Raw genomic sequence first — 12657 nt, forward strand, 5'->3', positions numbered from 1 at the left:
CTGGGAGGTGCCCTGCTCCACAGTGCATTCTCCCTACAACCACCAGAGAGATCCTTCTGAAATATAAACCAAGAACTGCTTTGCCCTCAGCAATGGCAGACTAATTTGGATGAACGCTACCACCAAAAGCAACTAAAAATTCTGGGTTAAAAACAAAACCCCTGGGGCACATGGTTGGCTCAGTCAGTTAAGCATCCGACTCGAGATTTCAGCTCTTGTCATAATCTCAGGGTTTTGAAATTGAGCCTTGCATCAGGCTGCATGCTGTTGTGTGGGGCCTGCATAAGATCTTCTTTCTCCCTTTCCTTCTGCATCTCATCCTCACTGCCTCATGAGCGCACGCGTGCGCGCGCACACACACACACACACACTCTCTCTCTCACATTCCCCAAAACAAACAAACAAACAAAAACCCTTAAAAACACTGAAGAGCTATAAAACAGTAAAGAAAGCATGAACTCCAAGGGGTAAGATAAGAACTGCAGGCACTCTTATCCTAAAGTCATTAGACAATTCAGGAAAATTTGAACTTTGTTTTCAATAACCTCACAATGAGAAGGGGACAGAATTAAAGGCTCAGGGGCCATCTGAGGTAGAGAGCCTAAGAGGAGACACTTTTCTCATTAAGTAGGAAACCCAAGGGGCTTCATACTCAGGGTATAAATCAGAAGGATGAACTATAATTAAGCAGCCCTTATACCAATCAGCAGTTAGAACTAACTAGATAGGAGCACCTGGGTTGCTCAGTCGGTTAAGCAGCCAAGTCTTGGTTTTGGCTCAGGTCATGATCTCAGGGTCCTGGGATGGAGGCTTGCATCAGGCTCCACACTCAGCAAGGAGTCTACCTAAGGATTCTGCCTCTCCCTCTCCCTTTTCCCCTTCCCCTACTCACATGTGTGCACTCACTCACTCTCTCTCTAAAATAAATAAATTTTTAGAAAAAAAGTATTAGCTGGATATTAAAAACAAACAAACAAACGAACAAAAAGCCCTTAAGCTGCAGATTTAATTTAAAGTATTCCCTGAGCTGCCTGGGTGGCTCAGTTGGCTAAGCACCTGGACTCTTGATCTCAGCTCAGATCCTGATCTCAGCATCATGAATTCAAGCCCCACAATAGGCTCCATGCGGGACATGAAAACTACTTAAAAAAAAATAAAAATAAAAAATAAAGTATTCCCTGGGTGCCTTGCAGCAAAAAATTCAAATTCTCTGTACAAAAATGGACCTTCATCCCAGGTCTCAAATTATTTCTACAAATACTTTTTTCAAACACAATGAATGGCACATACAGAAACAAAACACAGTTAGGGAGAACCAGCAAAATATAATAAACACCAGAAACAGACAAGTCAAAACTTCAAATGTTGTAATTATCAGATATGAACTATATGTTTAAAAACATGTATAAGGCAGTCTTATAAAGATCTGCAAGGAATAAGACACCATAAAAAGTACCATGGCAGATTTAAAAAAAACAAAATAAAACGTCAAGAAACAGGTAAATAAAGATGCCCACACATACATATATATTAAAATAAGTAAGTATTTTAAAATGAAATAATGATTATCTGGATTGGCTTCAAAATAATCCAGGTTTGGGACAAGGAGGGAGGGAGGGAAAAAGGGCATATAAGGGAAATAAAAGGAAAAATACGATATGTTGAAAATTGAAAGATGAGTGACAGGTGTATAGGAGTCCACTATTCTTTTCTCTCTACTTTCATATATGTTTAGAATTTTCCATAATAAGACATTTAAAATTCATTAAGTCCAAAATCAACAAGACGCCACATACTCTGAGGTCCTACATATTCAAGCAATTGTCTGGCTTTCTTTCCTCTCCGACTTCATCTCCTCCTCCTTTTTCCTCTTCCTGTGCTCCAGGCACACAAACACCCCAGCACACTTGTGTGCCTCAGGGCCTTTTCAACCGTCACTCCCTTGATTCAGAACACTCTTCCCCCAGATGTGCACATGGCTATTCCTTACTTCTTCGGACACCTTCTTAGCTCTCTGTCTTCCTACTATGAGGACCTCCCCTAAATATTCTGAAATCACACACAAGCTCTCACATAGTCACTCTATCTTCTTCAAGCTTTTATTATCACTTAGGTATTTATTACCTCCCTCAACTAGAAACAAAATCTTCTTGGAGAAAGAAATTCTGTTCTGTTTACTCTCTATCCCTAGCACTCAAAATAATGACTAGCTTGGGGTAGGTATTCAATTAATATATGCTGAATTAATAGACTGATGTTGAATAAAAGTAAGGAAATTAATGAAAAAACATCTGAACTAAACCAAATATTCTAGAATCTATGTATTGTCAAAGTTTATGTAACTTACTTTGTATCTGTTTCTGATTGATGCTTCATCTCCATGATTTCTACCATGAAGAGATCAATAGGATAACCCGGTCTTCTAACAGCCAAAACAGAATCCACCACAGCCTGAAAGAGAAGCAAATGAGAACAGTAATTCCTGTTCTATTAAAAGAAGTCACTGGCCTAAGTAATCACCAGACTAAGCAGACAAAGGGCTTCAGACATGAAAATACAGAGCAAGGCCAAAAAGGCCCACTTTGTCATGGACACCAGTAATAATCAATGCCAATGGATACCTTAGAACCTAAAGGAACTTCAGAGATCATCAGGCCCCAATCCTTCATTTTACAGATAAGTAAACTCTGATAAAACTTTAAGTTACAGTCTTAGGGGTACCTGAGTGGTTCAGTTGGTAAAACATCCAACCCTTGATTTTAGTTCAGATCATGATCTCAGGGTCATGGGATTGAGCCCCACACTGGGCTCTGCACTGGACGTGAAGCCTGCCTGGAATTTTCTCTTCCTCTCCTTCTGCCCCTCCCCCACCCCCCACCCCCATCAGCTCACACTCTTTCTCCAAAAAAAAAAAAAGAATAACTTAAATAAAATCTTTTTTAAAAATAAAAAATAAAAGGCAGTAGCTGAACCAGTACTGAAATTTAATTCTTTTTTTTTTAAGATTTTATTTATTTATTTGACACAGAGAGAGAGAGATCACAAGGAGGCAGAGAGGCAGGCAGAGAGGGAGAAGTAGGCTCCCCACTGAGCAGACAGCCTGATGCAGGGCCCAATTCCAAGACCCTGAGATCATGACCTGAGCCCAAGGCAGAGGCTTAACCCACTGAATCACCCAGGTGTCCCTAGAATTCAATTCTTTTCAACTGCCAAGCTACTACTCTTTCTACTACCAACACTACTCAAACTTTTCCACCAAAGAACATACTAATAGAAAAGAAGGAAATATAAGGTAAGAGCTAAAATTTGCTGGCTATACAAGCTGGAAATTTCTAAGGTTTTGTGTTTTATCATGAAAAGTTTCCACATCATGCTATAATACACATGCTTGTTTTAATGTGAAAGTAATGCTTTTCCCCAAAACTGCAAAGTAAAATTGAGACTCTAGAAAGACCTATCACACTTATTCTGCCACATATGCCCAGGGATATATAACTTGAGAAGCATGGTACAATACATCCTACTCTTTAGCTCAGAAAGTAATTGGAAGGGGCGCCTGGATGGCTCAGTGGGTTTAAGCCTGTGCCTTCAGCTCAGGTCATGATCCCAGAGTCCTGTATCGGGCTCTCTGCTTAGGTGGGAACCTGCTTCGTCCTCTCTCTCTCTGCCTACCTCTCTGCCTATTTGTAATCTCTGTCAAATAAATAAATAAAACCTTTTAAAAAAAGATAAAAATAAAAAAGAAAGTAGTAGGAAAACAACTAATTACAGAAATTAAGTACTATAAAATAACCATCCTAAAATATAAATAAAGCAAAAAACTATACCCTTGAAAACTTTACCTGAGGTAACATGATATTTGGTCTTAGAGCCTAATAGGGAATAATGACAAAAACCACTGAATAATGAGAATATCACTGTTTCCAGAACTCCAAAAGATAATGGGGGCCCTAACCAGATAAAATGAAGATTCTGGGGGTGCCTGGGTGGCTCAGTGGGTTAAAGCCTCTGCCTTCGGCTCAGGTCATGATCCCAGGGTCCTGGGATCGAGCCCCACATCGGGCTCTCTGCTCAGCAGGGAGCCTGCTTCCTCCTCTCTCTCTGCCTGCCTCTCTGCCTATTTGTGATCTCTGTCTGTCAAATAAATAAATAAAATCTTTAAAAAAAAAATGAAGATTCTGGTCACTTGATATATGTACTCCAACAAGACTCCAACTGCAGTCTTTATTTGAACTCTGTTGAGCAAGAAATTGTCTGATCTTAATCTCATTTGCCAAGTAGGTTTTCCTATTGGTTCCAGTCTATTTGTCATTTATATCTCTCAAAGTAAATTAGCAAGAAAGCATTCTGATTTATATATCAATGTCTTGTGATCTGGGTTATGAATTCATCATTCCTGATGAAGCAATGTATTCAAGTTTCAAAAAATACGAAGCTGAGGAACAATGATGATATCAAACTATAGCCACCTGATATAAGTCTTCCCAAAATACCCGGTCTTGTCTTTATATTACATATATTTTACCTCTTGAAGTAAACAAAACAAATGTGCATTTGTTTTAATGGTTCATTAAAGTGGTAAGCTTAACCAATTCCCTTTGTGTCTCCTCACATAATAAATATGGACCTCTAGGTTTAAGAGACCAGTACGTCACCCCAATGGCACTCACAAGGTATGATCCACAGGCAGCCACTGTGGTAATCCACAGGCAGTGATGTTCATGGTAATTTAAAGGTTTATTATGACACTTTTGAAATATTTCACATACTGTTCTGACCAATCAAGTCTAGTCTCTAGGTAGGTCTATAAGTGTTTGTCTTCCATATTTCATTTCACGTACAAAAGAACCATATGTAGTGGTTGATTATCTTATAGAATAAAATACCATCATGCATTAGTCTATACTCATTGTGAAAGCAAGTTTAGTCACATACCTCTATTAACACATCAGCCAATTCAGCATGAACTTTAGTTTGCAGAGATGTTCTAGCCACATCTAAAAGGATTTCTCTTTTCATCTCTTTGTTAATTTTAATTTCTTCCAAAACTTCAAGTGCTTTTATCTTAGCAGCTTCAAATCCTTCAGCTATTATTCTAGGGTGCAGGCCCTATTACATCAACGTAAAACTAAAAATTATAAAATCAAAGTAAAGTAAAAGTAACCATCTTCCCTTAACAGGTATATCCAGAAAAAGTAATATTACCACATCAATGCCATTAATAGTGGTATGTATATAATTTATAAAAGTAATTTTCAGTGCTTCATATTGAAAATAATCTCAGACTTACAGAAAAATTGTAAGTCCAGTACAAAAAACTACAAAAGTCCTCTTTATTTCCAAATATTGTAACGTTGCCATGTGGTACTTTTCTGTATGGGCACAAAAGAAAAGAGAGGCTCCTTTTAATGTGGAGGAAAAGAACCAGCACTGATTTGGAGAAATGTACAGACAGACATCACCTTCACCAAATCTAAACATCACAGTAATGGGACAAATAGGCATCATGTGCCTCCTGATACGATGCATTAAGAATACTAAAGCATGGGGAGCCTGGGTGGCTCAGTGGGTTAAAGCCACTGCCTTCAGCAAAGGTCATGATCCTGGAGTCCTGGGATTGAGCCCCACATTGGGCTCTCTGTTCATCGGGGAGCCTGCTTCCTCCTCTCTCTCTGCCTGCCTCTCTGCCCACTTGTGATCTCTGTCAAATAAATAAATAAAATCTTTAAAAAAAAAAAAAAGAATACTAAAGCATGTTCATGGTATTCATGCCGAAAGTTTGTAACCAGAGTCTAATTACAATAAAATAGTCAAATCCAAATTGAGGACTTTCTGCAAAATAACTGGCCTATATTCTAAAAGTAGCAATGTAAAACACAAAACACAGCTCAGGATTATTCCAATTTAAAGGAAACCAAAGGGATGTGACAACTGAATGCAATGGATGAGCCCAGATATTTTTCTGCTATAAAGGACACTGTTGGGACAGATAAAACTGGAATAAAATCTGTAGGTTATACTACTGTATCAGTGTGTCAATGTTAATATTAATTTCCTGTTTTTGATCACTATTCTGTGATTATATAAGAGAATATCCTGGTTTTAAGAAATATACACTAAAGGGGCACCTGGGTGGCTCAGTGGGTTAAGCCTCTGCCTTCAGCTCACGTCATGATCTCAGGGTCCTGGGATTGAGCCCCACATCGGGCTCTCTGCTCAGCAGGGAGCCTGCTCCCCCCCCCACCGCCTGCTGCTCTACCTACTTGTGATCTCTGTCAAATAAATAAATAAAATATTTTAATTAAAAAAAAGAAATATAGGGGCACCCGGGTGGCTCAGTTGGTTGAGCGGCTGCCTTCGGCTCGGGTCATGATTCCAGGGTCCTGGGATCGAGCCCCGCATCAGGCTCTCAGCAGAGAGCCTGCTTCTCTCTCTCTCCATCTCCCTGCCACTCTGCTTACTTGTGCTCTCTCTCTAGCTGTCAAATAAACACATAAAATATTAAAAAAAAAAAAGAAAAAAGAAATATACACTAAAATATTTAGACAATCAGGTCTGCAACTTACACCATTTGGGAAAAGGTATGTATATACATATACCATATATATGGATATATCTGAGAGAGAAATGTTATTCTTTGGAATAGCCCTGAAACTTTTCTCTAGGTCTGACATAACAAAATAATTTTTTTAAAAAATATTGTTTATTCTGGAAAAAATACATAAATTCATTGAAAGTGGGAACTGGGTCTAATTCATTCCCCTCTTCCATTCTTTTACATCAGTCCTACAATAATTTTTTTAAAGTTAACATTTATTGAGCATTTGTACCAGGTACTAATCTAAAGGGCTTTACATGGGCACCTGGGTGGCTCAGTTGTTGAGTGACTGCCTTTGGCTTGGGTCATGATCCTGGAGTTCTGGGATCGAATTCCCAATCAGGCTCTCTACTTGGTGGGGAGTCTGCTTCTCCCACTGACCTCTCTCCTCTAGTGCTCTTATCTCTCTCTCTCTTGAATATTTTTTAAAAATTTTAAAAAATAAAGGGCTTTACATGTATTGTTTAATTCAATCCTCTCAACACTATGAAGTGGGTACTACTATTTCTGTCTCACAGATGAGGAAATGGAGGTTTATAGGGATAATGTAATTTGTCTTAGATCACCAGGACAGTAAGAGATGGAACCAGGATTTAAACTTGCAGAGACTTGGGGTGCCTGGGTGGCGCAGTGGGTTAAAGCCTCTGCATTTGGCTCAGGTCATGGTCCCAGGGTCCTGGGATTGAGCCCCGCATTGGGCTCTCTGCTCAGCAGGAGCCTGCTTCCTCCTCTCTCTCTCTCTGCCTGCCTGTCTGCCTACTTGTGATCTCGGTCTGTCAAATAAATAAATAAAATCTTTTAAATTTGCAGAGCCTGACTCTAGAGCATGATTATGAACCATTTTCAAAACATTACCTCAGTCTAGGATCTCACACCTTCTCACCTAGACTACTATGATCTTCCAGAATTGACTCCCCTAAAACTGTCACCCAAATTTTTAAAATGCCAATCTGACTGCATCAGTCATTAACACATAAACATGAACATTCTTCTTGGTTAGCATACTACATGCTCTCTGTGATCTGGCTCCCACCAACTTCTCCAGGCTTTCATTACTGTCCGTATCACTTTGTTTTTTAAACTGTATATTTGAGAGAGAACATACATGACAGGAGCAGAGAGAGAGGGAGAAGCAGGTTCCCCGCTGAGCAGGGAGCTAGATGACCAACTGAGCCACCCAGGAGCCCCTACCCTTATCACTTTAAACTTTGCCAATACCATAGTGTTTGTGGCTTTACACACATACCACATTGCTTCTCCTCTCTGTGCCTCTGCTGTGTTGTTCCTTCTGCCTGGAATGTCATTCTCCTTACCCCTCAGTCTTTCCTCTGGCTCACTCCCTCTCATCCTGAAGATTTAACCCAGGTCTTATTACTTCCTCCAGGAAGTGCTTCCTAATTCACGCTAGTTTAGGATATCCCTCCCTCCTCAGTGTTTCTATCATATTTTGTGCCTAGCTCTATCACTATACTGCCACAGATTTATAATTACATCAGTGTCTGTCAGCATCCCCCCTTTCTTAAACTTCTTCCTCCTTAACAAAACCCTAATTTTGTTTAGGTTATCCCTTCCTCCAGTCTTCAGAGGAAGCTACCCTCTCTAGATAGCTCAAAGGGTAGATCCTGATTAGATTAAGTCAATTCCAACAGGATAGACACAGATCAAAGTTGACCCAATCATATAAAGAAAGGACTTGGGCACCTGGGTGGCTCAGTAGGTTAAGCCTCTGCCTTCGGCTCAGGTCATGGTCCCAGGGTCCTGGGATTGAGCCCCGCATTGGGCTCTCTGCTCAGCGGGAGCCTGCTTCCTCCTCTCTCTCTCTGCCTGCTGCTCTGCCTACTTGTGATCTCTCTCTCTCTCTCTATCAAATGAATAAATTTTTTTTTAAAAAAGGACTTATAGGGGCACCTGGGTAGCTCAGTGGGTTGGGCCTGTGCCTTTGGCTTGGGTCATGATCTAGGGGTCCTGGGATCAAGCCCCACATCAGGCTCTCTGCTCCGCTGGGAGCCTGCTTCCTCCTCTCTCTCTCTGCCTGCCTCTCTGCCTACTTGCCTGTCTGTCAAATGAATATATATATTTTTTTTTTAAAAAGGACTTAGATTCCATAATTGGGCAAATGGTTCTTTCTTGTGCTCTCCTGCTAAGTGTTACTAAAGGAAGCAGGTATTCCTAATTTCCTCTGACAGTCTTATAATCAGGATGGAAATAAGCTTTATCATGAAACAGCATTGTAAATGGAGGCGCCAAGAGACAGAAAGAACCAGAGTACTTGATGACTAATAGAATTTTTTAATCAACTACCTTGGATGTTCTGTCATGGGAGATAATTTATTGTTTAAATCATTTTTAGTCAAATTTCTACTGCTTAAAGCCAAAAGAATCCTAAAAGAGGTACATTGCAGGTACTGAATTATTAGACAATTCCCAATTCTAAATAAATGCAAAGAAGTAATAATTTTAGCACTTTGACCAAGTAATGCTTTGTTGAAATGGACCTTGAAAGAATGGAAACTTTTAAATACTTAATCAGAGAAGACAGATAAGTAATACCAAGAAAAGAATACAGATTGAACAAAAGCTCTGAGGTAGAAATGTGTTGTAGTGATTTTAAAGGCTATGGAGTAGCATGGAGGAGTCTAGCTAGAGTAGACGGTTTATAAGGGAAAAAAAAACCTAGAAAGATAGGTAAATTCACAATGTGAAAACCTTCAATTATTTTTCTCCAGTTATTTTTTTTAAAGGTGCATAATTTGGTTTCAACTTTATCAGTGATGTTTTCTTTTTTAGGCCGTTATTCATGGGTAGATGGCTAATTTTTTACCTTCTTATCTATCTTAAATACTTCATTTTAAAAAGTGGGATATAATTCCAATGAAAGGCATTATTTTGTAAAAAAAAAAAAAAAAAAAAAGTTCATGATTATTTCCATTTATAATTTTCCAAAAGTATCTTGATAAAAATTACTTTTGCCCTCTAAAATTAAAACATTTTACTAGTGAAAACAATTCCTCATTCAAAATAAAATATCACATGAATGTGAATTCTGTAAAATGCTAATACCTCAGAAATGTAAAGATCAGCTTGTTTTAGTAACTCTCCAATAATTAGAACATTGGAAGTAGTACCATCTCCTGTAATGTCATCCTGGGCTGTTGCTACTTTTGCTATCAGGGAAGCTGTTGGGTGTTGAATTTGCTGGAAAAAGTAAGCAACAGATTAAAAGAGAGAATGAGATTTTTAAAAAAAATAGTCCAATGAAAACAAGATAACCTAAAGGCCAATAATATAATTAAGAAATAAGCTTTATTCTACAAGTTCACAAATTCTTATTATCAATACTTAATAAATGTCATTACCAAATTTTTTTAATTGAGAACTAATGAGGTTTGAACATCTTGTAAGTCTTTGCTTTGGAATGCAATGACGTTTCCAAAATAAGATCAAATTCTTCAATCTCTAAGATGAATATATTTACTAAAATAGCAAAGGATTTTTTTTTATATTTTCATATTACAAAGAACACAATTCAGTGCCTTTAAAAGATGTAACTAATTTGGAAGTATCCCTAGGCTATTACTTGGACTGTATAAAGATTTCAAAACAATCAAAACCATCTTTTATTAAGGTCTAATCCACAAAGTATTACTAACTGCAGTATTTAACTGACAACTTTGGTTTAAACATCACAGTTTGGGGCTGCCTGGGTGACTCAGCCAATTGAGCACCTGCTTTAGGCTCAAGGTCATGATCCCAGGATCCTACCACACATCAAGTCACACATCAGATTCCTTGCTCAGAGGGGAGCCTTCTCTCTCTCTGCCTCTCCCTCAGGTTAGGGGGTCTCACTCTCTCTCTCTCTCTCTCAAATAAGTGGATAAAATCTTTTAAAAATAAATAAATAAAGGGGTGCCTGGGTGGCTCGGTCTTTAAGCTTCTGCCTTTGGCTCAGGTAATGATCCCAGAGTCCTGGGATCAAGCCCTGCATCAGGCTCCCTGCTCAGCAGGAAGCCTGCTTCTCCTTCTCCCACTCACCCAGTTTGTGTTCCCTCTCTTGCTATATCTCTGTCAAATATATATATATATATGCAATCTGTACTATGTTCTAGGCTTGTTAAGATTTACTGAAGTCAGCAGTATCAGCTCACCATCTCATGGAGCAGCACATTGCCATCTTTGGTGAGTTTGATGTCACCTGCACCAGAAACAAGCCTGTTCAGAAAACAAGTGATATTATTAACCTCATATGGCAAGGGTTAAGCAAGACATTCTCAATTCTTGCCACTCACCGTCCTTAGTATAAGGAACTGAGCTTCAAAACTTCCAAGTGCCATTGGGCAACACCGTGGTAATCACCACCATGTGCAGCCTATAGAATTACTTCCCATATGGACCACAATGATGATTTCATTCCAAATGGAGCATTTACAAGTTTAAGAGGAACTGATGAGTTATGAACAGAAGTTTAGTCAAAGAATACTTGGAAGCCTATAAACCACAAAACTATAAATTTCCTGCAGGTTTTTTACTTTGGTACAATGTACCATTCATTCACTCAGCCTAGTTTCTTCCCTCACCCCTCGCATTTATTAGATCATCAAGTTCTGATAATTCCACAACCTAAGTATTTCTTCCATCTAATCCCTCCTCTCCGTGTCCACTGTCAGCAACATCTCTAGCCTGGACTACTTAGTCAGCATCCTGGTATCTCTGAATTTGAATCTACCCCACACACTATATTTATTTCTAAAAAGTAGTGTGACTCATTTAACTACCTGATCAAAAATCTTTCCATGAGTTTTTATCCTCTGCACCACCTTCAAGGTAAAATCTGGATTATTTAGCAATGATGACGTTGTTCACCTTTCCCAGCCTGGCTTATGTCTACTTTTCCTGCTGCATCTACCAAATGAGATCTTGTGGGAAAATCTTGTGGTTCCCTTAATACAGCATGCTTGTTTTTATTTCTGTTGGATTTACACCAATGGGCTTTCTTGTTCCTGAAGTTACTACAGAAGGCCTTTTTACTCCCTTCTCCAACTGAACTCTAACTTACCTTTCAAGACTCTAATCAAAAACCCGTTATCTGAGAGGCTTCTCCCTCTCCCTACTCCCATCAGTAATTAGTCCCTTTTCTCAATATAATCTTCACCATTTCTATTTTCCCAGCATCCAAATAGCATACAAGCGCCCTCTTCCGCCGTTAATTCTGCTCATTCCTCTTAGAATGTACTCCTTCTCTTAGACATTTTAGCGTTCCTCACTCTTCTAAAAAAAAAAAAAAAAAAAAAAAATAGTGATGCTAAGTAAATATATGCCGAAGGGGTGAATAAAAAGGAAGAAGCGTAGGCACAGAGTGTGCAAGTAACTTGCCTAACGATGCACAGCTAGAAGGGAACTTGGATTTGAACCCACGCCTGCCGGGCTCCAAGACCTGGGTGCCCTTACCACTACAACACCGGGCCGGAAAAAACCAAACTAAGGGCATGTAGTCCCAAAGCGCAGGGGAGTTAAATGGCTCATGCTTCTCAAGACACACGAGATGAACTGACTCGCAACTGCACATGAACTTTAACACAAGTGAAGGAGTGGGGGTGTACAAGCTTCACTCGGGGCCCCTTCCTCGGGAGGCTGTCCTCCCGCCCCGGGCTAGGGGTGACCTCCGTACAGGAATGAGAACGAAGGTATCCCGTCGCTCCAGGTTCTTCGCGGAACGTCTGCCTCAGAGCGCGCCGCGACACCCAACAAACCCCCGGCCCTAACCGTCGTTCCAACCGCCGTGCCATCTCACATTTTCATGGTGCCCTTAGGCCCCAAGTTGGTACGCAGCACATCCTGCAGCCCTCGGGCGGCACATATATTGACAGCCAAGGCCGCCTGGGCCCGCGCCACCTCGGCCTTGCAGTTTACCGCCTTTATCGCAGCCATAGCAGCGTCGAGCGTGCGGCCCGGCAACTGAAAACAACTTCAGCCCGGATCTCGAGAGAAATCCCGGCGCCGCCGCCCGCCTTCCGGAGCCTCAGCCAATCCTCGCCGAGACAGGAAATGACGTTACCAGACCT

General features: G+C 40.1%; 1 protein-coding gene across 4 annotated transcripts in view; it reads right to left on the minus strand.

Annotated features, from left to right (window-relative positions):
- The window catches only part of CCT6B (chaperonin containing TCP1 subunit 6B), a 28737-nt gene extending 16126 nt beyond the window's left edge, over positions 1-12611 (minus strand). For 3 of the 4 annotated variants that reach the window (XR_014304888.1, XM_082707345.1, XM_082707344.1), the window contains exons 1-5: positions 12387-12611; positions 10744-10807; positions 9659-9793; positions 4936-5109; positions 2348-2451 (exon numbers count right to left, since the gene is read on the minus strand). Coding sequence is in view for 3 of the 4 variants with exons in the window: in XM_082707345.1 (XP_082563471.1) it covers positions 2348-2451; positions 4936-5109; positions 9659-9793; positions 10744-10807; positions 12387-12523 (614 nt within the window). In the remaining variant the exon portion in view is untranslated. The remainder of the gene's footprint in view (positions 1-2347; positions 2452-4935; positions 5110-9658; positions 9794-10743; positions 10808-12386) is intronic. The other variant, XM_082707346.1, reaches the window with a different exon arrangement.
- Between the last annotated feature and the right edge of the window lie 46 nt (positions 12612-12657).

This window comes from Mustela nivalis (assembly GCF_964662115.1).
Source record: "Mustela nivalis genome assembly, chromosome: 17".
NCBI lineage: Eukaryota > Metazoa > Chordata > Mammalia > Carnivora > Mustelidae > Mustela > Mustela nivalis.